A 27,684-nucleotide genomic window follows, 5' to 3' on the forward strand; every position below is an offset into this window, starting at 1 on the left:
CATTCTGAAAATTACTAGCTTGTTTGTTAACAAACTCTTTTCAAAATCCAATCCATTTTATTTCTAGTTGACAAACTCTGAAATGAATAAACAGTCGACGTTTTGTGCCAACAGGCTTCATCAGAACTGGAAAGGAAGGGGGAAGCTGCCAGAAAAAGATGATGTGGGGAGGGGGGGGGGGGGAGAGGAGGACTAAGAGGAGAGAGTGGCCCATGGGAGAAAGGGAAGAAGGGTTGGGTCTGGGGGGAGGTGAGTAGAAGAGGTAAGAAGCCAGAGTTGGGAATTGAAAAAGAGGGAAGGAGGAATGAGGAAAGAAAAAAAAGAACAACAATTGCTGAAAGAGAGATCGATGTTCATGTTTTCAGGTTAGAGGCCACCTAGATGGAATACGAGGTGTTGCTCCTCCATCTTGAGAGTGGCCTGATCATGGCAGAAGAGGAGGCTATAGACTGGCACGTCAGAACGGGAATGGGGAGAGGAATTAAAATGGTTGGCCACTGGGGAAATTCCACTTTTGGCGGACGGAGCGGAGGTGCTCGACAAAGTGGTCTCCTGGTCTCACCAGTGTAGAGGAGGCCACACCGGGAGCATCGGATGCATTAGAGAACCCTAACGGATTCACAGGCGAAGTGTTGCCTCACCCGTAGGAACTGTTTGGGACCCTGAATGGAGGTGAATGGCCAGCTGTGGTATTTCTGTCACTTGCCAGGAGGGACATTAGTGGGGAGGGGTGATTGGACAAGGGAATCACAGAAAGAGCAATCCTTGTGGAAAGCAGAGAGTGGGATGGTGGGAGGTAAAGAAATGTTTGGTGGTAGATGGCACAAGTTGTGGACAATGATGTGTTGGATGCAGAGGCTCATGGGTTAAGGCGGTGGGAAATCTGAAGTAAACTATGCCAATTAAAATGAAATCGTGTTACAAAGTCCAAAGTTCAAGGTAAATTTATTATCAAAGTGTGTAAACCATATACAACCTTGAGATTTATTTTCTTGAAGGCACCCACAGGAGAATAAAGAAATACAGTAGACTCAATTGGGGGCGGGGGGTGGTAAGCCCTCAAAGACAGAGGCCCTGAAAGCGAGTCTCCAGGCTGTGGAGTCGGCCCAGTGCTGATGCAAGTGAAGCCATGCATGCCGTCCAGGAGCCTGATGGTTGCAAGGCAGCATCTATACCTGACCCTGGCACCCTGGCACCTCCTGCCAGGACAAGAGAGAGAGAGAGAGAGGCATGTCAAGCACAGGCAGACCGGACGGGCTCAGATGGGCATTGCATCTGTAGTGGGGCTGACCTCCAGCTTAACTGGTCTATACATTATGATTTCGGTGAACCTTTTTTTCTCAGTGTCATTACAGAAGCTTTGAGCTCAGTAATTTTAGTGTCACCTACTAGCAAAGTTGTAAATGTCACAACATTTTGTTTTTTTTTTAACGCTATACTTGAATTTCTTGAAATTAAAAAAAAATCTTGTCTATGGAAAAATATTGATTCATATGCATTTTAAAATGAATTTTAAATGTCCATTCCCTCCCACATAACCATATGCCTGTCTAAGAGTCTCTTAAATGTCCTCAACGTAGCTGCTTTTGACACCACCCCTGGCAGGACATTCCATGCACCCTCCACTCTCTGTTTAGAAAAAAGCCAATATACTTTCTATACTTTCCTATACTTTTCTATACCTCCCTATACTTTCCTCCAATCACCTTAAAACTGAGACCTGTCGTGTTAGCCATCCAGTCTAAGAAACGGTGCTCTCAGCTTTGACATATCTACGTCGGTGCATTATATCCTTTACTGGCCATCTAGCATTCTGAAGCAAGTGCATACTTGTGTTGGACGGGGTGCAGTGAAGATTGATCAGACTGCTGTTTGACACGGTGGGGTTGTTGTGAATGGAGACGTTAAGCAGTCAAGGGCAGAACTCTCTTGAGTTTAAAAGAATGAGAGATTACATCAGTGAAGTCTTAGGACATAGAACATGGAAGATTACAGCGCAGTAAACCACCTTGGCCCACGTTGTTGTGCTGACATTTTAACTTACCGTAGATTCCGGATTATAAGCCGCTACTTTTATCCCACATTTTGAACAGCTTTGAACTCTGCGGCCTTTAATCCAGAGCGGCTAATACATGTTTTTTTTTCATGCCGCCTCGTAAACATTTTGCCTCGTAACAGTAGACCAATAAAATTGATGAGTAGTTCACAGAGGTCCAATGAAATTGTACGATAAATCAAGCGCACTTTCACAATTAAATTATTGTAAATCAGTCATTTGTACTCACCCTCATCAACATGGAAAACACTCGAAGAAAAGCATTGTGCTGCCTTTATGGCAGTTACTTAGTTTATAATATTTTCGCTTAGTAATTCATTTGTTAGTTAAAGTTAGAAGTGTTTTAACTATATTTGTTTTCTGTACTACATCCCGGGATGCTATGACGTCACACCCGGTTTCGCCGCGTCTTGTGGGATATATACGGGAAGGTGGGGGCATTACGCGAGCTCATCAGACCCGAGCGCGTCAGACCCGAGCTCATCAGACCCGAGCGTGTCAGACCCGAGCACATCAGACCCGATTAGACCCGATCGCGTTACGCGAGCTCATCAGACCCGAGCGAAAACGCTGCTTTTAAGTTAAAGGCGATCAATAACTTTTCCTGGTAGGCTGCAGTATATATATTTTTACCAGTCGCTAGGAGATATTGGAATGTTGTTCGTGCTGTTCAGTAAAAAAGTATATGCAACGTAATTTGTGTTACCGATACGTATGTTAAGCCTAAAATCCGGTGCGGCCTAAAATCCGGTGCGGCCTTTACAATTAAAAAATTGATTTTATTTCTAAAATTAGAGCCAGCGGCTTTTAATCAGGTGCGCTCTGTAGTCCGGAATCTACGGTACTTTAAAATCAGTCCAGTGCTTCCCTCCTACATAGCCCTCCATTTTTCTATCATCCTTGTGCCTAACCAAGAGTCTCTTAAATGTCCCTGGTGGATCTGCCTCTCCCACCACCCCAGGCAGTTTGTGCCACCCACCTACCACACTATACGTTCTTCCAAACACCCTAAACCTAAGACCCCCTTATTGTCGGTAGGTGACCAGATCTGCACACAGTACTCCAACTTAGGCCTCACTGACGTCTTCTACTTACTGCCTGTTACACCACTGACGTTCAGGGCAGCAATGAAGGCCCCCCCCATCTCTGCCTGTCCATACTGTTACGCACAGAGTTAGAGGATACTTCATTGCTGTTTCTGTAACAATTTTTTTCTGACCAAGTCAGTGTTGTCAGCCCTGAGCTGAAGCCCTGAATTTGGAGGGCCGGTGGACTACTGTTAATCTGGCCTGTACCATTTTACCTGTTTGGCATGAGTGACCTGGCCTCGAGCCAGAACACAGGGCCCTGACTCTAGCCAAGACATTGAGGCATGCAAGCCCCCAAGAGACAACAAGGTTGTGGTCCTCTTGTACAACATCAACATAACATCCCAAATCCTGTACTCAGTATAGAGTCATTTCATTGGCGTTTCTGGTGCTGACTGGGAGTGACACAGTACAGTGCTGGTGACCCGTGTTCAGTTCCCGCCGCTGTCTGTACGGAGTTTGTATGTTCACCCTGTGAGCCTGTGGGTATCCTCTGGGCAGTGGGTTTGATCCCGTATCCCAAACACATGCGGGTTGGTTGACTAATTGGTCAGTTGTGTATCTGGAGGTGCGGGCTCGTTGGGCTGTTGCTGTTCTGTATCTCTAAACAGAGCGAGCCATGCGGAGAATGTGCAGAGTATCCCGGACTGTTGAAGTGGTGAGTGGAACGCTGGTAGGTGGAGTCTACGAGATCAGCTAGCTCCTCAGACTTGTCCTGGCATGCAGTGTGATTGGGTCTGATGGCTACTTGCTGTGTGTACTTCCATGGTAACTTTACTCTTGAGCTAAGTGTGTTAAGTAGCCAGTGTTCCCTGAGAGTTCGCAGGTGTTCCTGCTGCTGCTCAGCGCCAATCTCATTAATAGTCATGGAGCCGTAGAAACAGGCCATGCAGCCCATCCAGCCGTGCGGAGCTGTTAATTTGCCTCAACCCATCGACCCTCATTATTGTCCAAACCCCTCCCATCTATGTACTTAATGCAAACTTCTCATAAATGTCGAAATTGAACCCGCATCCCCCATTTCCACTGGCAGCTCGGTCCACATTCTCACCACTCTGAGTGAAGAGGTTCCCTCATGTTCCCTTTAAATATATAATCTTTTGCCCTTAACCTATGACCTCTAGTTCTAGTCTCACCCGACCTCAGACTAGTGAATTGGTGAGTTTCTGCGCTTATCTTTACCGAGATTCTGTGTTAATACAAGTTTGGTGACTTTGTATGAAGCAGGCTTAACAGAATCTTTCACAGTGGGGTAAGAAATAAGCGACAACTGGACAAAGGTAACTTGTATTAGTAAAGTCAGAAAGCTTCAACTACGCAGAGATCGCTATCTTTCAATCTGACGCAAATGGTCTGATCCTGAGTACATTTATATCAGGTGCTGGGTGTCTGATAATTCATGGCACTTCTTCGTTTTGTGGCTGCCTGCAGGACACATCCCAGAGATGTATTCTGTATGCACACCTTGATAATAAATGTGCGTTGAATCTTTGTAGCTGAGTGTAACAGATCAGATGGAGAGTTTCAGTGATTCCATTGCATTTCTCTGTTCTGTGAATGCCTGCAAGAACATGAAACTATGACGACACATTTGTACTCCAATAATAAACGTACTTTGAAGCTTAAATTTGGACAGGAATTGAGAGCAAGGAATGACTTCACTCATGTCTAGCCATCTGCAGAGTTAGATAAGACTATAGACAGCCGATTAAACGTAGTCAAGGCTCATTTGGACTGCAATGAGATGCATTTTTGTGTAATTTTTTTCAGTTAATCATCTCAGATCAAATACTTTACCCTCTGCTCTACTGAACCTAATGCTTCTCTGGTGATTGCATTTTATTGGTGATTAAATCCCTCCCCAAATTTTAGTTGTTCTGGTATTTAAAGTCCAGATTAATATATACTCAGTGGCCATTTTATTAGGTTCCTCCTGTACTTAATAAAGTGGCCCCTGACTGTATATTCATGGACTCCTGCTGCCGTTTCCCATCCACTTCAAGGTTTGATGTACTGTGTATTCGGAGATGCACTTCTGTACATCATTGTTGTAGTGTGTGGTTATTTGAGTTACTATCGCCGTTCTGTCACCTTGAAACAGTCTGGCCATTCTCCTCTGATCCTTTCTCATTAACAAGGTGTTTTTACCCACAGAACTACTGCTCACTGGATGCTTTTTTGTTTCTTGCACCATTCTCTGTAAATTTTAGAGATTGTCGTGTGTGGAAAATCCCAGGAAATCAGCAGTTTCTGAGATACTCAAGTCACCCTGTCTGGCACCAACAATCATTCCACGGTCAAAGTCTTCCCCATTCTGATGTTTGGTCAGAACAACAACTGAACCTCTTGACTATGTCTGCATGCTTTTATGCATTGATTTGCTGTCACATGATTGGCTGATTAGATATTTGCATTAATATTCAGATGTACCTAGTAAAATGGCAACTGACTTTTATTCTTTAGACTGCGATTTACATTATTCATGACTCTACATATGCCTAAATTAAAATGTATTTATCTATTTAAGAGACGCAGCATGATAATAGGCTCTTCCATCCCAATGAGCCCTCATTCCCCCCCTCCATTATACCCACATTACCGTAAAGTAACGGGTTGCACCTGAATCCGAGGAGGACCGATATTCTCATAGGCAGATTGGTTAGAGCTGTTGGAGAGGGTTTAACTTGGCAGGGGGTGGGAACCAGAGTGAAGGTACTCAGGATAGGACAGATGGTAAATAAGCAAAGATAGCGTGCTGTCAGACTGTCAGGCAGGGAAGGCAGATGATAGGACAAAATTACAGCCAACAGGGTGAGTATCAGTGTATTAGGGATGCAGAATCAAAAAGGGTAGAAAATGCAGTGTTGTATCTCAATGCATGAGTATAAGAAATAAGGTAAATGATCTTGTTCCATTATTACAGATTGTCAAGTTTGTGGCTGAAGGATGGTTGTAGTTGGGAGCTGAATGTCCAAGGTTACACGTTGTATTGGAGGGATAGGAAGGAAGGTAGAGGGAGTGGTGAGGCTCCGCTGGTAAAGAATGGCATCAAATCAGTAGAAAGATGTGATATAGGATCGGAAGATGTTGAATCCTTGTGGGTTGAGTTAAAACAAAAACTGCCAGGGCAAAAGGACCCTGATGGCAGTCAGATACAGGCCTCCAAACAGTAGCTGGAATGTGGACTGCAGATTACAAGGGGAAATAGTAAAGGTGTGTCAAAAGGGCAATGTTATGATAGTAATAGGAGATTTTAACAGGTGGGTAGATTGGGAAAATCAGGCTGGTAATCGATCTCAGGAGAGTGAATTTGTTAAATGCCTATGAGATGGCTTTTAGGGCAGTTTGTCATTGAGCCTACTGGGGGATCAGCTATACTGGATTGGGTGTTATGTAATGAACCAGAGGGGATTAGGAAGCTTAAGGTAAAGGAACCCTTAGGAGACTGTGATCATAATATGATTGAGTTCAACTTGAAATTTGATGGAGAGAAAGTGAAGTCTGATGTAGCAATATTTCAGTGGAATAAGGGAAATTACAGCGGTATGAGAGAGGATTGGTCAAAGTAAATTGGAAGGAGCTGCTGGCAGGGATGATAGCAGAGCAGTAAAGGCGTGAGTTTCTGGGGAAAATGAGGAAGTTGCAGGATGGATGTGTTGCAATAGCAAAGAAATAATCAAATGGGAAAAATAGTACAACTGTGGCTGACAAGAGAGCTCAAAGCTACTGTAAAAGCAAACAAAGCAGAAAATTACTGAGAAAATAGAGGATTGGGAAGCTTTTAACAACCTACAGAGAACAACTAAAGAATTATTCAGAAGGAAAAGATTAAATATGTGAGCAAGCTAGCAAACAATATCTAGGTGGATAGAAAAAACTTTTTCAAGTATATGTAAAAAACTAAGAGAGATGAGAGTGGATATAGGACTGCTAGAAAATGAGGCCGGAGAAATAGTAATGGGGGACCAGAAGGTAGCAGGTGAGCTAAAGGAGTATTTTACATCAGTCTTCACTGTGGACTACACTAGCAGTGTGCCAGATGTTGAAGGGTGAGAGGGAAGAGAAGAGGGCAGAGTTACTATTACGAGGGAGAAGGTGCTCAAAAAGATGAAAGACCTAAAGGTACATAACTTACCCAGCCCAGATGAACTGTACCCGAGGGTTTTGAAAGAGGAAGCTGTAGAGATTGTGGAGGCATTAGTAATGATCTTCCAAGAATCATTGGACTCCAGCATGATTCTGGAGGAGTGGAGAATTGCAAATGTCACTTCACTCTTTAAGAAAGGAGGGAGGCAGCAGACAGGAAATTATAGACCAGTTAGCCTGGCCTCAGTGGTGGGGAAGATGTTGGAATCCTTAACAATTATGAGGTTATGGAATATTGGTGACACAGACAAGATAGGACGAAGTCAGCATGTTTTCTTTAAGGGAATATCTCCCTTGATGAACCTGTTGGAATTCTTTCAGGGAATTACAAGTAGGATAGATAAAGGGGATGCAGTGGATGTTGTACATTTGGACTTTCAGAATGCTTTTGACAAGGTGCCACACATGAGGCTGCTTACCAAGAGCTGCTTACAGGAAACTTACTAGCATGGTCAGGGCATTGTCTGATTGGTAGGAGGTAGTGAATGGGAATAAAAGGATCCTACTGGTTGGCTGCCAGTGACTAGTGGTGTTCTGCAGGGGTCAGTGTTGGAACCACTTCTTTTTCTGCTGTATATAATTGATTTAGATGATGCAATAGATGGCTTTATTGCCAAGTTTGCAGATGATACAAAGATTAGTGGAGGGGCAGGTAGTACTGAGGAAACAGGAAGACTGCAGAAGGACTCAGAAAGATTAGGAGAATAGGCAAGAAAATGGCAAATAAAATACCATGTTGGAAAATGTATGGTCATGCACTTCGGTAGGAGAAATAAATGTGCAGATTATTTTCTAAATAGGGAGAAAATCCAAAAGTCTGAGATCCAAAGGGACTTGGATGTCCTTGTGCAGAACACCCCCAAAGGTTAACTTGCAGGTAGAGTCGGTAGCGAGGAAGCCAAATGTAATGTTAGCATTCATTTCAAGAGGTATTGAATACAAAAAGCAGGGATGTGATGCTGAGGCTTTATGAAGCAATGGCGAGGCCTCACGGAGTATTGTGAACAGTTTTGGGCTCCTTGTCTAAGAAAAGATGGCATTGGAGAGGGTTCAGAGGAGGTTCACAGGATGATTCTGGGAATGAAAGGGTTATCATATAAGGAGTGTTTGTTGGCTCTGGGTCTGTACTCACTAGAACTTAGAAGGATTAGGGGGATTTCATTGAAACCTTTTGAATGTAGAAAGGCCTGGTCAGAGTAGACGTGGAAAGGATGTTTCCCATGGTGGGGGAGTCTAGGCAAGAGGACACAACCTCAGGATAGAGGAGTGTTCATTTAAAACAGAGATGCGGAGAAATGTCTTTAGCCAGAGGGTGGTGAATTTGTGGAAATTATTCCCACAGGCCAGGTCGTTGGGTGTATTTAAGGCAGATGTTGATAGGTTCTCGACTGGACATGGCATCAAAGGTTACGGGGCTGAGGAGGGGGAAAAAAGGATCAGCTATGATTGAATGGGAGAGCAGACTCAATAGGCCAAATGGTCTAATTCTGCCCCTGTGTCTTATGTTCTAATTAACCTACTAAATGGTTCATCTTTGGACTGTGGGAGGAAACCGGAGCACCGGGAGCAAACCCACACAGTCACGGGGAGAAGGTACAGACTCCTTAAGGGCAGCGGTGGAACTGGACCCCGACTGTTGCCGCTGAAAAGTGTTGTGCTATCCTCAGCACGACCATGCTGACCCCTAAACTTTGTGCCGACTTGCACAGCATAACTGTGCTTTAAAAAATTCGAATCAGGTAGTGTTTGCTTTGGTGTTGGCCTTGGTGACAAAGTTTCACTGCTCTTTCAAAGTGCTATTTGAATATCTTGCAATTTAGTGTTAAAGAATGCACAAAATACATTAAAGTTTGGACTCCAGTCAAATTCTGAGGGTTAGAAAATGTTCCACTGTTTTCATATGGCCTGTGTGCTATAAATACATTCAGTAAAACTACCAAACAGGGCATGTTAGCACGACTCCTGGGGTTGGGGGGGTGGTGCTGGAGACATAAAGACAGGTATTCATAAACATGAGATTCTGCAGATGCTGGAAATCTAGAGCAACACACACACACAAAAACGCTGGGGGATCTCAATAGATCAGGCAGCATCTATGGAGGGGGATAAACAGTCAATATTTCAGGTCGAGACCCTTCAGCAGGACTGGAAAGGAAGGGGGCTGAAGTCGGGAAAAAGAAGGTGGGGAGGGGAGGAGAGGGGAAGGAGTATAAGCTTGGCAGGTGATAGTTGAGACCAGGGAATGAAGAAAGAAGCTTGGAGGTGATAGGTGGAAGAGGTAAATGGCTTAAGAAGAAGGAATCTGATAAGGGAGGGCAGTGGACCATAGGAGAAAGGGACGAGAGGGGGGTGATTGGCAGATGAGGGGAGGAGAAGAGGTGAGAGTGGAACCAGCGAGGTGAGTAGAAAAGCAAAGGAGGAGGGAGGGAAAGGGTAAATTACCAGATGTCAGAGAAATCGATATTCCACGCCATCAGGTGGAATTTGAGGTGTTGCTCCTTCAACCGGAGTATGTTCTCATTATGACAGTAAAGGAGGTCATGGACTGACGTGTCACCATGGGAAGTCAAACTGGACTGGGTGGCCACCAGGAGATGCTGCATTTTGCGATGGACAGAGAGACTATGCTCGACCAAGCAGTCCCCGATCTATGTCAGGTCACCATGTCAGGCTCTGGGAGCGCCAGATACAAGAGATTGCCAACAGACTCGCAGGTGAAGTGTTCCCTCACCTGGGAGGACTGTCTGGGGCCTTGAATGGTGGTGAAGGAGGAGGTGTAGGGGCAGGCCACACTTTAATGGAGGAGTGCCAGGAGAGAGATAAACGGATAAGGGAGTCACATTATGGAAAGTGAAGGGTTGGGGTTGTGGGGGGAGGGAAAGATGTGTGTGGTGGTAGGATCACATTGTAGATGGCAGAACGAATGGAGAATGATAGACTGGATACAGCGGCTCATGAGATGATGGGTTACGACAAGGGGAATCCTATCCCTGTTAAGGCAGCGGGAAGATAGGGTGAGGGCAGTTGTACAGGAAATGGAGGAGATTCAGGTGAGGGCAGTGTTGATGATGGCGGGAGAGAAATACTGTTCTTTGGAAAAAGAAGGTAATCTCAGATACTCTAAAATGGAAAGTCTCATCATGAGAAAGATGTGGTGGAGACTCTTCCTTGAATGTAAACTAAGCGGCCAATTTATCAGGTACTCCAGCTCGTTAAAGTGAATATCTAATCAGCCAATCATGTGGCAGCGACTCAAAGCATAAAAGCATGCAGACATGGTCAGGAGGTTCAGTTATTGTTCAGATCAGACATCAGAGTGGGGAAGGTTTTGACCATGGAATGATTGCTGGTGCCAGACAGGGTGGTTTGAGTATCTCAGAAGCTGCTAGTTTCCTGGGATTTTCGCACACCTACAGACTCTAGAGGTTACAGAGAAGTGTGTGAAAACCAAAAACATCCAGTGAGCCGCAGTTCTGTGGGCCTTGTAAATCAGAGAGGTCAGTGGAGAGTAGAATGGCCAGACTGGTTCAAGGTGACAGAAGAGCGTCTCTGAATGCACAACTTGTCGGACCTGGAGGTGGATGGGCTGCAGCAGCGGAGGGTCAGACTGGTTCCACTCCTGCACTGAATAAAGTGGCCATGAGTGTATATTATTGTCTAGTGTTGTTGAAAGCCACAAGAGCAGAGGTAACAGAAGCAAGAGCTGGCCATAAGTAGGATCATAGCTGTATTTATAATCGGGGCTCATTATTGGCGAGACATAAAAATTGCAAAAATAAACAATGCAAAGGACAAATAATGAGGTAGTTTTCATGGGTTCATGGATGATTAGGAAATCTGATGGCAGAAGGGAAGAAACTGTTTTATAAAAGGTTGAGTGTGAGTATTTAGGCTCCTGTTCCTTCTCCCCAAATGTAGCAGCGATGAGATGTCATGTCCTGGGTACTGGGGGGACCCTCGTGATGGATACTGTGTTCTTGAGGCATGTCCTTTTGAAGGTGTCCTGGATGGTGGGGAGGTGAGTGCCCATGATGGAGCTGGCAGGGTTGGCAAAACTTTCAGCAGCTGTGTAACAATCCTGTGCAGTGCCCACCCACCCCCACCATAGCAACCACTTAGAAGGCTCTGCAGGGCACACCTCCGCAAACTGGCAAGAATTTCATGACTCAGATCTCCTCGAGCCCCAACTGGTGTGGATTGTTTTTACTTCCTAGCTGCACTTTGCTGCACTGAGCTCACGTCATGTCCGGAAGGAGTCCGTGCGTTCTCACCGTGACCGTGTGGCTTTCCTCCGGGCGCTTCGGTCTCCTCCCGCATCCCAAAGACGTACGGGCCAGGGTTAGTAAGATCTGGGCATGCTGTGTCGGCGCCAGAAGTGTGCTGAAGCCCCCCAGCACGCGGGTCGCTGAGGCAAGTGGTGCATTTCAGTGAATGTTTTGATGTACATGTGACAGGTGAAGCTAGCCTTTAATCTTAATGACCCTCAACTCCGGGGGGTTCCCACCCTGGGGTCCACGGGTCCCTCGGTTAATGGTAGGGGTCCATGGCATAAAAAAGATTGGGAATCTCTGCTCTAAAATGTTTGAAGTTAACATACTGAGCTCCACAGCTAACTCGGATGGAAACTACACTGGCTGCATTCGTTCCACAGTCATCGCAGCCGTCGCTGTCCAAGCTCTCGTCTCCTGTTCCCCTCCAGTGACCCCGTGGGGGTCTCCTGACATCACTGCACAGCAGACTCCCCCACCCCCCCCCCCCCCCCCCCACCCCATGGATTGTGTAGAACCGCACAGCTACTGTTTGGTTCTAATTAAGAAACAATCTTGTGCTTTTTATTTAAAGGATTTTTGGCTGAAGTAGCTTTGTGTTCTTTCCGGGGTTGCGTCTTGTCCAATGCCAAGCATAAAAGTAGCATCTGAATTCTAGGAAATTTTGTGTAAAATTTTTCCTGGATTTGGGAATCCAGGATTTGAAATTCCAGGACTTTCAAAGTCTGAAATAGAATTTAGCCAAGTGTGTGATTCGAAGACTGAGGCCAATGATTGGGCAGGCAATGTGAAATCTCCTGTGAGAGCGATTGACTGTATCTTCTCGACTGAGCATTGAGCAGCTTTGAGCAGATCATGTTTCACGATGCAAAGGCTCTGGGTGTTGCTGGAAAATGCTCTCAGTGTTCTGGATAATGTTGTTCAAGGTTTTGGGGTGAACTGGCAAGTGAACTACTCTGCCCAGTGAATTACCCAGGCTTTAAGATGGTGTAGGTGAATTTCAGCCACCTCTGGACTTCCCTTTGGACTTGGAGGCAACTAACTCAATGTAGCAGAAGTGAGGCAAGAGCGAGGAAGACCCAAGCTTCGAACGATTTAAGCGCTGGGCTGAATCAGAAAGGTTGGGTGCCGGCTGAATTGAGGTGGTGAGCTCCAGGCCCCGGAGCTTATCGAACTGACAAAACCCCATGTTCGATTTGGGTGTTGGGCCAGATTGAAAAGGTCAAGGTGTCGGGGCCCGAGGTGAGGGTCGGGCTGGATCATGGGGAAGATAAAGAAACACAAAAGAATTTATGAAAAACTATACATAAACAAGAACGGACAGACAACCATTGTGCAAAACAGTGCAAATTCTGCAAAGCAGTAGGTAGTATTACTGTAAACGTGAGCTGTAGAGTTGTGAGTGCATAGGTTGTGGAATTAGTTCAGTGCTGGGCTGAGTGAAGTTATCCCCTGTGGTTCAGGAGCCTGATGGTTGAGGATAATAACTGTTCCTGAACCTGGTGGTGTGGGACCTGATGGTTGAAGGGCAATAACTGTTCCTGAACCTGGTGATGTGTGGGACCTGATGGTTGAGGGGTAATAACTGTTTCTGAGCCTGCTGGTGCGGTGCTTAAGCCCAATGGTAATAGCAAGACGAGAGCCTGGCCTGAATGGTGGGTGCTGCTTTCTCCTGGCCACGCTCCTTGCTCAGTGGTGGGGAGGGCTTTGCCTGTGATGGACAGCGCCGTGTCCACCACAGTCCAGGCTTTTGGTCACTGGTGCTTCCATACCAGGCCATGTATACTCTCCACTGTATATCTCCTTCCCGATTGTGGTAGTGAGGATAGAGCATGGCCTAGGTGGTGGGGGTCCTTGATGATGGGTGCCACTTCTTCTGTTGGCCTACCTTTCGTCATTATGTACAGTGGAGCCCCTGCTATAGCAAGATACTTGTCTGTGGAAAGCATACCCTTCCATCCGATCACCTCATCCCCCATCACTGGCTAACGCAACAGTGATAAATCCCACTCCCCATTCAGAATTGCTCTAAATTTACTCAGTAATGAGTAAACAGCCTTGGGTGACTGTGGTTTCCAGCTATTCTCATTGGAGCAACTTTGCTGCTGATTAGTGAGTGACTGCAGTTTTAAACCTTGGACAGGCTGATGTGTGCATCTGAAAAGTTTAAAGATGGCGACCTTTGCAAATTGGTCCCTTTTTTAAATAGAAATGTTTCTCTGAAATCTTAATGAGTGAATTCAAATTAATAAAATTTATGAGAGAGGTCTTGGAACAATTCTGTGCAATTTGTGCAGTTATATGCTAATATTTGTTTCTGGTGAGGCACCAGTGTCAGAGGCATGTATATTGTACGATGTAAGTGTCGCGTACAGTGAATAAAACACAAAACTAGTAATAAATGCAAAGTTCTTTTCTAACCGATGTTGAATCAAGGCCTAAATTGTTACTTTCCTTATAGTTTAACATTCTTTATGCTTGCCTGTATGTTTGCATAATCAGCTATTTGTCTGCAAATGTTCAGCGGATTGTCAGCTATTCATCGTTTAGCTGGTTCTGTGTTTCTTTGTTGGCCCGAAATGTCACAACAGCATAAATCAGGACCATTCTTCCCATCTCACTGGCTGTTCCTATCAGAGAAAATTCCTTTAACTGTCCAGCTCAAGGTAAAGCTGTTGGAGTGAATTGATTACAGTTATTTATTTTTTTAATTTAAAGATATTTATTCATTGAGATATAGTGCGGAGAGCCTTGCTGCCCAGCAACCTTGTATTAACCCTAGTCTAATCACGGGACAATTTACCGGTCACCTACCAGCCGGTATGTCTTTGGATTCGGGAAGGAAGCTGGAGAACTTGGAGAAAACTTATGGGGAAATCATACAAACTCCAGACAGACGGTGGCAGGAATCAAACCTGTATTGCTGATACTGTGAAGTGTTGTGCTAACCACTGCGCTACTGTGGCATCTCACATAGCACGGGTCCTTCCAGCCCAACAAGTCTGCGCCACCCAATTACACCCACGTGACCAACTAATCCATACGTCTTTGGAAGGTGGGAGAACCTACAAACTCCTTACAGACAGCAGTGGAATTTGCACCCAGGTTGCTGGTGTTGTTTTAGCGTTACAATAATCACCACGCTACCTTGTTATCTGCTAGCTGGGCTTTACCGTTACTTCTTTGCTCCGAATGTTCAAACAAAATGACGGTAGCCAGACGGTCTGCTTCTCATCTTTGACTTCCGAAGAACCTTCCGGACAACGTCACCTCCAGAGCCAACAATCAGTCAGTCAGTCAGTCACTTTTATTGTCATTTCAACCATAACTGCTGGTACAGTACATAGTAAAAATGAGACAACGTTTTTCAGGACCATGGTGTTACATGACACAGTACAAAAACTAGACTGAACTACGTTTAAAAAAAACACAGAGAAAGCTACACTAGACTACAGACCTACCCAGGACTGCATAAAGTGAACAAAAACAGTGCAGGCATTACAATAAATAATAAACAGGACAGTAGGTCAAGGTGTCAGTTAACTGGAAATTAGCTATCCCCCCAAAAAATTGGCAGCGTGTTTTATTCTCCATACAGCATCTATTTTGGATGTGTGCACAAGAGTGATATTTCAGTGACCTGAATCTTTAGATCTGTTCAAACATTTGACCTTTTAATCCTGAAGAACAAAGATTTCTGAATAGTTCTATTGTAATTTACTGCCAAAAAAAAGATTTCTGTTGTATTATTTAGGGATGCATGGTAGAGCAGTTTATATAGAAACATAGAAAATCTACAGCACATTACAGGCCCTTTGGCCCACAATGTTGTGCCAACCGTGCAACCTACTCTAGAAGCTGCCTAGAGTTTCCCTACAGCATAGACTTCTTTATCTAAGCTCCAGGTACCTATCTAAGAGTCTCTTAAATGACCCTATTGTATCCACCTCTACCATCGTCGCTGACAGTGCATTCCATGCACCCACCACTCTCTGTGTGAAAAACTTACCCCTGACGTCCCCTCTGTAACTACTTTCAAGCACCTTAACACTACGCCCTCTGTGTTAACCATTTAGCGCAATTCTGTTACAGTACCAGTGACCAGGATTCCAGTCCGCTGTTGGCTCGATACAGACAGAGTTGCGTATTAAAGTCAACTTGGGTGTCTTCCATCGGAGTTAAGTTGAGGAGCGGCGTGCTAGTGTAAAACTATTACAGCCACTGTGACCTGGGTTCAATTCCCGCTGCGGTCCGTAAGGAGTTAGTATGTTCTCCCCACGAGCGTGTGGCTTTCTTCCGGGTGCTGGTTAGTAGATTAATTGGTCACACGAGTCTAGTTGGGTGGTGCAGGCTCATTGGGCTGGAAGGGCCAGTTACTGTGTTGTACCTAAATTAAACTAAAAAATAAAATTTCCTGGTACTGTAGTTTGCTTCTTTCAGTCACCTCCCAGCGCATGCTCTTATGAAGTGAATGGTTTATTTGTGTGTTCTGCCAAAAGTGGCCTAAAACAAGTCAACAATGCTTTGTTTAGTTGAGTTGAAGTTGCCCTTAAGGTTGTCACATCTAGGGGTGGAGGTGGTCTGGAATGTGTCAGCTCCTACTACTTATTAAATACTGCCAATGGTGTGTGTCTCAACTAGCCTCTGACAACCAAGTCCAGCTTCTGGTCCTGGCCTTCACATGTGGCTTAGCTACTAAGTCTGGTGGAGCCATCTCAACTGACAGGAGAAGGGGCAAAGAGGGGACTCTGGAGCCTTAAAACCAGTCGCTTCGGACAGATGGGGCTTGTCAGCCATGGCTGCTGGCTCATCTTGGAGAAACAGAACTCTGTTTTACAATCCGGAGGAAAAATCAAGAGCTGGAGTCCCTAGGGTAGTCCTACGCTGAGTTCAACACTGATGGGAAACTCCTACGATGCTGCTGGTGCCAAACTGTATCGGTCTTTGCTGTTCCTTTGGATCTATTAGCGAGGAGACAGGGGGCCTGTTGCATGGGCGACTGCTTGCCCTGGCTTGCATATTATGTGCACAGCTAGGAAGCAAAATTCATGGTCGATCCCAACCAGTGGAGGACTTTTCATGCATTAGGGAACGATGGCCACGGTCAACCCTACCTGTGGAGTGCCACTGATCCCTCTGACATGCCAGTCATTATTTCATCACCATTGACACATTTACTCTCAATTTGCAGTTCTTTCTTGAAAGCAAATCCATTGCTTCGTTGAACCACCTACCGAAATTTTAAGGAATTCCTTGGCACTGTCTCCCAACTTCTGACTTTTCTTTCCACAGTTGAGTTGAGGAGGTGTGTTGAACTTTTCCATATGAGATTAGCTTAGAATCGATAATAAGGGAAAAGCTGGTCCTGTGCTCTCAACTTCCACTGGACTGTGGTATTTTCACACTCCATTATCCCCTGTAATAACCAGTTTCAATCTGCATTTTCCACTTATTGAGAGCCGCGAATTATTGCCTCAGTACATGGGACAAAATCTCCTGCTGGATAAACATGCTGGTTTTGAAAATAATATGGTATTAATTTTAGTTTTTATGCATGAAGTTTAACTTATTGAAATATTTTGGCACGTTTCCACCTGCAATATTTAACTAATCTGATACAGTCTTTGGATCAGGGAGGATCACACTCGACGTGCTCCTTGTGCGTAGCATTGCGAAGTCTACGACCATTGCACACCAGGGCCGCCACTGTCTAGACGATACGGTGGCGTAGCAGTTAGAATGCGTCACCAACCGCGGTCAAATCCTGCCACTCTCTGAGGAGTTTGTATACACCCCCTGTGACTCTACAAATTTCCTCTAGGTGCTCCGGTTTCCTCCTACATCTCAACAAGATACGGGTTAGCGTTAGTAAATTGTGTGCTGTGTTGGTGCCAGAAGCATTGTGCCACTTGCAGGCTGCCCCAAGAAATCCTCGCACAGTGTTGTTCGTTGATGCAAGTCAATATGTTTTACCCGATACTTTGATGGTCATGTGACAAAGCTAATCTTAAAATCTTTAAGCTCAGCTGGGTGTAGAGATTACAGTGTACCTTTATTTCTCACGTGTACGTCGATAATAAATCTGATTCTGATTTGGTCTGTCCACCCCGTATTCCTGCAAAGAATGGAATAAACGTAATGGTGTGGTGTCACCAAGAGGAGAGCTACGCCGTCACGGAGTAAGTTTTCCCAGCTGGCGGTGAGGTTCCCGATGAAGGGTCGACTGTTCATTCCCTTCCATGCCTAACCTGCTGAGTTCTTTCAGCATTTTTTTGTGTGTGTGTCACTCTGGTGTTTAGGTGTCCAAAGGTGGTAATTCTGAGGGTGATTGTGTTTTTTTCTTCCCCTCCTAGGGCATGGCTTTTACATTGGAGGAGAGGCTCCAACTGGGCATCCATGGCTTGTTGCCTCCCTGTGTTCTAAGCCAGGACGTTCAAGTTCTCCGAGGGCTGAGGAGCTACGACATGATAAAAGACGATCTTGATCGGTAAGATGAATAAAAAAACGTACATATGGAGATTTAGAAAGAACACTTCGCTGAATCTAATGTGAAATGCTTCTTTGTTTTTCAAAAGCTGGATAATAAGACCATAAGACATAGGAGCAGAAATATTTTCAGTTTTGTAACACCTGAATGTGGTTCAAGGGTTCATTTTATTGTCAAAGTACGCATGTACAATACAACTCTGTTACTGGTCTTCTCCAGATAGCCACGAAATTCAGAGAGACCACGGGTGTCGATGAAAGAAACCCAGATCCTGATCTTAATATACTTCCCTTTGCTAAGGATATTGATGCTAAGGCTCATTTATTTATCACGTTTGTTCAAATGTTTGTTGGAATGTATAGTTTAATTTATATATTTAGAGATATAGCGTGCAACTGGCTCTTCTGACCCCTGAAGCGGCATCACCTAGCAACCTACCTGGCCTCATCACAGGGCAATTTATAATGACCAAATTAAACTACTAACCCATATGTCTTTGGAGTGTGGTAGGAAACCAGGGCACCCGGCAGAAACCAGTACACTCACGGGGAGGAATGTTGAAACCTCCTCACAGAGGTTTTCAGAAATGAACTCTGAACTCTGACACCCTGAGCTGCAGTAGTGTTGTGCTCCCCTGGTGCCCAAGAACTACACAACCTGCTGGGGCTCTGACCGTGGTACGGTGGGGGATATGGGGAGGACATCAGCCATCGTGTCTCTTGCTTGCACACATGGACCTCCAACCCTGGGCTTGCCGACCTGGGAGGTCATGCCCTCATGCTTCCGGCCTGCGTGGACCTTCAATCCCAAGACTTGCTCTCTCTCACTCTTTCCTAAGTCATCTTTGAAGATCTTCCCAGCTGCTCCATCTGATTTAGTAGATCATGGAGTGAGCATCCAAGATGTTCCTTGAGCCATCGCAACTTCTGCAGACAGATGGCGTGAACATTGATTTCTCCTTCTGGTAGTTTTTTTTTTCTTTTCCACACCACCTTCCCTCTTCTCCTATTCCCCACTCTGGCCTCTTAATTCTTTTACTCACCTACCAGTCATCTCCCCTTTTCCCTTTCTCCTATGGTCCACTCTCCTCTCCTATCAGATTCCTTCTTTAGCCCTGTACATTTCCACCCACCTGGCTTTATCTATCACCTTCCAGTTAGCCTTCTTCCCCTCCCCCCACCTTCTTATTCTGGCATCTTCTCCCCTTCTTTTCAAGTCCCGATGAAGGGTCTTAGCACAAATTGTCAACTGTTCATTCATTTCCGTAGCTGCTGCCTGATCTGCTGATTTCCCCCAGCGTTTTGTATGTGTTACTATTGCTGGCAAAGCCTGACAAAGCTGACTCTTAAACTAGGGATTAAACTTGATGAAACAAAAAGGCCACGCCATCAAAAAAATAAATAAATGAGGGAAACAAAACTATATGAGGAAATGTCTATTCAGGAACAGTTATTACCGTTCAACCAAGAGGATCCTGAACCAGTGTGGATAACTTTACTCACCTCAACACAAAAACTGATTGCACAGCCTACAGACTCACTTTCAAGGACTCTACAACTCCTGTTTTCACTATTCATGGATGTTTTGGGGCGATTCAGAAGCCAGAGGATGGATGCATCCCAATAATGAAGTATTCTAAAGGCAGGGTGAGGCTGACCAGTGAAGTCAAAGAGCATAAAAGCAAAAAGAAAGACATATAATATATCAAAAATTAGTGTGATGTTAGAGGATTGATTAGCTTTTAAAAACTAACAGAAGGTAACTTTAAAAAAAACATAAGAGAATGATAAAACACTATTGAATGATAAAAGGTGTAGAGAGAGTGAATGTGAAGAGGACGTTTCCTCCAGTGGGGGAGTCTAGGACCAGAGGGATAGAGGGATGTCCACTTAGAACCAGGAATCTGTTCAGCCAGAGGGTGGTGAATCTGAGGAATTTATTACCATGGACAGCTGTGGACACCAAGTTATTGAGTATATTTAAAGCAGAGGTTGATAGGTTCTCAATTACTCAAGACATCAAAGGTTACAGGGAGAAGGCAGGTGATTGGGGCTGAGGGATAATAAATTGGCCATGATGGGAATGGTGGAGCAGACTCGATGGGCTGAATGGCCTAATTCTGCTCCTGTGTCTTTTGGTCTTATTACATACTTAATATTTATTTGTTTATTTATTAATCAATCTATCTAATAATTATTTATTATTTTTACATTTGCATAGTTTGTTGTCTTATGTGCATTGGTTGTTTGTCAGTCTTCATAGTTTTTAATTGATTCTATTGTATTTCTTTGTTCTACTGTGAATGCCGTCAAGAAAATGAATCCCAGGGTAGTATATGGTGACATATACATAATTTGATAGCAAATTTACTTTGAACTTTGAAATGCATGCTCTGTCCTGGAAGTGATACATTCAAATTTGCCACATAATCAAGAGAATTGATCAAATCTTTCCATCCCTATCACACCCTGGGGAATCGGTAAAGACTAGTGCAAACGGGGGAAGCTTGATAAACAGCATACCTTAAGCTAAGGATGAAGTAGTAAACAAGTGCGCTATTGTGTCTTTGCACATTAACCTAAGCTCTTAGTGCGAAGCTGTTACAGCTCGGTGTGCCCGGGTTCAGAGTTCAGTTCCGTTACTGTCTGTAAGGAGTTTGCACGTTCTCCCCGTGACCGCATGGATTTCCTCAAGGTGCTCCGATTTCCTCCCACAGTCCAAAGGCGTACCGAATAGCAGGCTAGCTGGTCATTGTAAATTATCCTGTGATTAGGCTAGGTGGGTTGCTGGGTGCTGTGGTTTGTTGGGCTGGAAGGGTCTGTTCCGTGCCATATCTCTGAATAAGTAAAAATTAAATAAAACACCAGTCCACTTTTCATCAAAGGTTATCAACACAGGATCATCCCGGCTGTAGAGCTAGACAAGCTATTCCAATCCATCGGCAGTAACAAAGAGGGATTCATGCTTGTTCTCAGCTCCATTTAAAAGTTGTCCACGCTCTGGGAACCTGTCCCACATTGGCTCAGAGAAACCACATGTGCGCTGGTGTTGAGAACCTGGAAGGATTGAAGCACCTATTGAACCTGCCTTTTCCATTAAGTACTTCCTGCCCACATGTTTATCTACAAATATCTGACCACGTTTTAAAATTGCATATCGGGCCAGTGATATACTGATGGCCTGATCACCTTTTTTAAAAAAAATTTTCAGTCCTATTTTTGAAAACAACAAGTGATTCAGAATCTTAGACACAAACACAGGAGATTCTGGCAATGCTGGAAATCCAGAGCAACCCACATAAAATGTTGAAGGAACTTGGCAGGTCTACTTAAAACCCTTGGCCTAAAATGTTGACTGTATATGCTCCTCTCGCTAACCTGCTGAGTTCCACCAGCATTTTGTGGGTTATTACGAATCTCTAGTTGTTCAGTGCAAACTGGCTTAATAGTGGTCATTTTATTAGGTACAAGAGTGGAACCCGGAGTCATCTTCTGCTGCTGTAGCCCATTTATTTCAAGGTTCAATGTGTTTTGCATTCAGAGACGTCCTTCTGCACACCACTGTTGTAACGCATGTTTATTTGAGACACTATTGGCTTCCAGTAAGTTTGAACCAGTCTGGTCATTCTCCCCTGACCTCTATTGTTAAGGTGTTTTCACCCACTGGGTGTTTTTTTTAAATTCTTTGCACCATGCTCTTAAAAACAGCTGTGTGTGAAAATACCAGGGAGACCAGCAGCTTCTGAGATACTCAATCCACCCCATCTGGCACCATGGTTAAAGTCACTTAGATCACATTTCTTCCCATTTCTGATGTTTTGGACTGAACAACATCTGAACCTCTTGACCTTGTCTGCATGCTCTTGTGCATTGAGTTGCTTCCATGTGATTGGCTGATTAGATATTTTCATTAAAGAGCAGGTGTACAGATGTTCCTAATAAAGGGCCACTGAGTTTATATTTTACCTTTAATTAAGATTTATCTATTTAAAATTGCAGTTACTGTTTCACAGGCATGGGTGTACAAAGTAACAAAGGTGTGACTGAATTTCCTAGCTAAGACCAGTGCAAATTCAGTTAATTCTTAATGAAATGAATATTTTGTAATGTAATCTGATGAACTGACGAAGTTAAAGGCACAAATTGGAGGCAAAACTCAGGATTGTTTCATGTCATTTCCAGCACGCAAGTGGAAAGGAGAACAAAACAATTGTTACTGCGATCTGATAACAGCACAAAAAAAGCACAATAAGATAAAAAACAAATAAAAAAATACAATAAATATAAATATCATAAGGTGGCTGACAGGAAATGATAAAGTAGTGGTGTTTGGGGGTGTGGAGGGGAGGGTTAGTGGATGGAGGTGTAGATCAGCCTTACTGCCTGGGGCAAGTAACTGTTTTTGAGTCTGGTAGCCTCTTCCCTGACGGGAGTGGGACAAACAGGACGTTCTTTAGTTTGCGTCTGTTTTCTTGTTTATATTTTCATTTGGAGATGCAGTGTGGAGTAGGCCCTTCTGGCCCTTTGAACCGCAGCCCCCCGCAGCCTCGACAACCCTGATTTATCCCTAACCTAACTGCGAAGGAAAAAACTTCAGTGGCCAGTTACCCTACCCAGTACGAATTTGGACTGTGGTAGGAAACAAGAGCACCCGGAGGAAACCCACACACTTCACGGGGAGGACACACAGACTCCTTACAGATGATGATGAAATTGAACTCTGAAGATGCTGCGCTAACCTCTACGTTACAGTGGTGCCTGTATGTTTAGCTTTTACGAAGTGTGTGGTTGGCATTAATTTATCAGTCTCTAAATGGATAAAATTTCATTACAACAAATAAATCCTCCAGAGACGGCTGTAAGTGCAGATGTTCCTTTTGCTTCAAGTCTCGACTGCCAAAAGCTCCATTAAGAAAGAGCATTGGAACCATTCATTTGTCTTGGTAAACAATGTGTAGCACTGAATGCAGATGCTGTGAAACTAATTCTACTTAATGGTTGTCAAAGAGGAATGGAATGCAAGGGAGGGGAGCTTGAAAGCAGCTGTGGGTGGATTATCTGTACCTGACGTATCAAAGCTCACCCAACAGCAGACTTCGGTTTCCTCTCAAGCATCTTGCAAAGAAATCAGGGTGATATTATGACTTAAATTGCTAGCCCACCACGGAGTAGGCTCCCTTAGATTCCTGTCTGCTGGTGATGTGTGCACTGCTTTCTCACATACTTCTTTACATACCGTCCTTCTGTTTCACAGTTCAAAGTAAATTTATCATCAAAGTGCGTACATATAAAGATTACAAGGTATAGAATTTCAAAGTATGTCTGTGTCACCATTACAGCGCTGAGATTCATTTTCTTACAGGCATTCACAGTAGAACAGAAAACTACAGTAGAACCAATGAAAAACTGCACACAAACTTTGACTAACAACCAATCTGCAAAAGGTGACAAACTGTGCAAATTAAAAAAAAAACAGATAATAACAAGGGGAAGTCTGCTGATACCGGAAACTTGAGCAGCACACACAAAATGCTGGATGAACTCGGCAGCCAGGCAGCATCTATGGAAAAGAGTACAGTCGATGTTTTGGTCTGAAACGTCGACTGTACTTTTTTTCCGTAGAGGCTGCCTGGCCTGCTGAGTTCCTTCAGCATTTTGTGTGTATAACCCAAATAATAACTAACTAACTAAATAAGCAGTAAAAAAAAGAGGAAGCTGTAAGGTATTGGACCACAGGACCCTACGAGTATAGAAAAAAAACGTTGAGAGGATCATTTGGGTCTCCCTCTCCCCATTGGTGACATTTACCGGGAGCATTGTATATGAGGGTCCGAAGCATTGTTGATGTTTCCTACTACCCACCTCACAATCTCTTTGGCCCACTATCATCAGGAAGGATAGATAGATAGATAGATAGATAGATACTTTATTCATCCCCATGGGGAAATTCAACTTTTTTCCAATGTCCCATACACTTGTTGTAGCAAAACTGTTACATACAATACTTAACTCAGTAAAAAAAAATATGATATGCATCTAAATCACTATCTCAAAAAGCATTAATAATAGCTTTTAAAAAGTTCTTAAGTCCTGGCGGTAGAATTGTAAAGCCTAATGGCATTGGGGAGTATTGACCTCTTCATCCTGTCTGAGGAGCATTGCATCGATAGTAACCTGTCGCTGAAACTGCTTCTCTGTCTCTGGATGGTGCTATGTAGAGGATGTTCAGAGTTATCCATAATTGACCGTAGCCTACTCAGCGCCCTTCGCTCAGCTACCGATGTTAAACTCTCCAGTACTTTGCCCACGACAGAGCCCGCCTTCCTTACCAGCTTATTAAGACGTACAGGAGCATCAGGACTGGGTGATAGCTTCTTCCTTCAGGCTGCGAGACTAATGAATACTCTGCCACCACCGAGGTCTCGTCACCAGGACAGCGAGCTGATTACTGTACTGTTTATTGTTTACATGTGCTGTGTATTACATGCACTTAAAATTATATTCTATTAATTTATTAGAGGTATTAATTTGTTTTGCTTTATGTGCTGTGTGTAATCATGTATTCTGGGTTGCACCATGGTCTGGTGGGACGTTGATTCGTTTGGCTGTATAAATACAGTGCCTTGTAAAATTATTCAGCCCCCAAACATTTGTTCACATCAATTAGTATTACAACCAGGGATTTTGATCACGAATTTTTATTGGTGAATCACATGCTTCTTTCTTGTGCCGTGGAGCCCCAAAAACAGGGAAAATTGTAAAGCATGCAAAACTAACAATTCAAAACATGAAATGTCAGCAGTTCAAAAGTGTTCATCAGCCTTTGTTCAGTGCTTAGTTGAACCTTCTCTCGCAGCTGTAACAGCCTGTAGTCTTTTTGGATAAATCTCTAGTAGCTTTCACACATGATGGAGCAAGTTCCATTCCTCCTCGCAAAATTGCTCAAGTTGTGCCAGATTAGTTGGGGAGCAGTGGAGGACAACAATCCTGAAGTTTTGCTCGATCTGGTTGAGGTCAGGACTCTGACTGGGCCACTCAAGGAGATCAATTTTATGTATTCGAAGCCGCTCCCTGATTATTCTGGCAGTGCGCTTTGGGTCAGTGTCCCGCTGAAAGATGAACTTCCTCCCCAGTGAAAGCTTTCTGGCAGAGGCTAGCAGGTTTTTATCCAGGATCTCTCTGGATTTAGCATTTTCCCATCAATCCTGTCCAGATTTCTGTTTCCTTCTGCTGAAAAGCCTCCCCAAAGCATATAATACCTGGCTGACGTGTGGTACTAGATTTACACCACACATATTGTTTGGTGTTGAGGCCAAGAAGTTGCACTTAAGTCTCATCTAACCACAATGTCTTCATCCACAAACTTAACGCCACTGGCTTCTGCAGCTCACTCTGGGTGACTGTTGGCGTCACTCTCTTACAAGTGCCATTCTTCTCTGGCGACTAAGTTTAGAGGGGTGACCTGACCTAGGCAGCGTGGCTGTGGTTTCAGGATGGACTACGTTGAGCTCAGAGGTACGTTCAGTGCCTTTGAGCTGGACTTGTACCCTTCTCCAGATTGGTGCTTCTCTATTATAATTTTCTCAACTCATCTTGAATGGTCTTTTGTCTTCATTTTGGTTTGATCTGTTGAAAATCTACCATGCTGTTGGGCCTTACTGAGAGAGGGGGTATTTATTCTTATTACTTCACTGAAAACAGGTGATCCTCCAGTTTTTCTTACATCAACACAATGGGGGAGTTGGTAAGGTAATATCCAGTATTGCACCTGAGGAAAGTTAGCGTAGTAATTACAAAGAGGATGAATACCTCAACCTCAAAATGTTGGTTTTTAATTTTTATTAAATTGTTGAAAGATTTTGGAATTTTCATTTCTCCAACTCCCGACTTGTGCTTTTCAATAACCTTTTCACGGAGTTGCTTGGAGTCTCCATGGTGGAGTTTTTGCCAGGATACGGACTCACCAGCAGTTGGAGCTTCCAGACACAGGTGTATTTTTACTCCAGTCAACCCTGACTGCACACAGGTGATCTCCATTAACTAATCATGTGACTAGTGAAACCAATTGGCTGCACCAGTGATGATCTGGTGTGTCATATTAAATGGGGTGAATACTTATGCAGTCAATTATTTTGTGTTTTATATTAGTAATAAATCACTTTGTAGAGATTTGTTTTCACTCTGACGTGAAAGAGTCTTTTTCTGTAAAGCCAAGTTAAATCCACTGTGATACAATGTTGTAAAAGAATAAAAAATCAAAACTTCCAAGGGGGATGAATGCTTTTTATAGGTACTGTGTTTGTGCATGTGTGTGTATAGCTGGATGGCAGTAAACTTGAACTTAGTATTGACTGCATGAGTTGTAGATTCCTTGAAAGTGATTTGATATTTTATAATATTATAAGATTATAAAAATTTTAAAATTAGCTTTATTTGTCACATGTACATCAAAATGTACTGTGAAATGCATTGTTTTGCGTCAACGACCCAATGGCTAGCATAACGTTGTGGGCTGAAGGGTCTGTGCCGTGCTGTAATGTTCTATGATTGTGCTGGTGGCAGCCCACAAAAGTCGCCATGTTACCAGCACCAAAATAGCATGACTACAGTTCTCCAACCCAAGCCATAAACTTATGGCTTTGGGATGAAGGCTGAAACCGGAGGAATTCCACGGGGTTACAAGGAGAATGTTCAAACACCTTATAGTCTGCAGCGAGAATCGAACCCTGAGCACTGATTGCTGGCACTGTGAAGTGATTGCACTAAACACGATGCTTCCAGCCCGCAAGACCGCGTTTGGTACTTTGTTATCATACACTACCTCGAGATTATTTTCTTGTGACAATATACAAGAAAATAAAGTAGTATAACAGAATTTCATGATGAACTATTCATGAACTGTCAAAACTGATGAATAACTACCATGTAAAAGAAGACAAACTGTGTACATTAAAAAGATACTGAGAACAAGAGTTGGAAAGAGTCCTTGAAAGTGACTCTGCAGGTCACAGAATCAGTTCAGAGAAGTTCTCCATGCTGGTTCAGGAGCCTGATTTTTTTTTGTAGGGTAATAACTGTCCCTGCACCTGGTGGTTGTGGGACGTAAGGCTCCTCTCCCTCCTGCCTAGTGGTAACAGTGAGAATAGAGCATGGCCTGGGTTCTGTTTGGAGAGATTGTTATTTGAAAGAAGAGCTGACCAGAGATGCTGTGGTGTTTAAACCTTCCTACTAATCATTAGAGGAGAAAACTGAAAAATTCTTTCTTGTAACTAGATGTGTGGATAAAGTACAAGTTGTGTTACAGTTAGCGGTGTTTGAGCTAGTGCCTACAGTGTGTTACTGGGTCACCATGTAGATTTTGGCTGTTGGTTATGGCCTTTGACCTTGGCACAAAGTGAGGTCATTTCCATTGACTCTCCCGTTCCATTGAGGCTTTTTAGAGTTTATTTTATTTAGAGATACATTTAGAAAGAGCCCAGCAACCCACCTATTTAACTGCAGCCTAATCACCGGCCAATTTACAATGAACAATTTAACCTACCAACCTGTATGTCTTTGGACTGTGGGAGGAAATCCAGAGCAGCCGGAGGAAACCCTCGTGTTCACAGGGAGGACGTACAAACTCCTCACAGATGGTGGC

General features: G+C 44.0%; 1 protein-coding gene across 1 annotated transcript in view; it reads left to right on the forward strand.

Annotated features, from left to right (window-relative positions):
- Positions 1-27,684, forward strand: part of me1 (malic enzyme 1, NADP(+)-dependent, cytosolic) — a 404,589-nt gene that overhangs the window by 99,455 nt on the left and 277,450 nt on the right. The window contains exon 2 of the mRNA XM_073055771.1: positions 17,912-18,045. Within this exon, the coding sequence (XP_072911872.1) occupies positions 17,912-18,045 (134 nt within the window). The remainder of the gene's footprint in view (positions 1-17,911; positions 18,046-27,684) is intronic.

This window comes from Hemitrygon akajei, chromosome 9 (genome assembly GCF_048418815.1).
Source record: "Hemitrygon akajei chromosome 9, sHemAka1.3, whole genome shotgun sequence".
In the NCBI taxonomy this organism is placed as follows: domain Eukaryota; kingdom Metazoa; phylum Chordata; class Chondrichthyes; order Myliobatiformes; family Dasyatidae; genus Hemitrygon; species Hemitrygon akajei.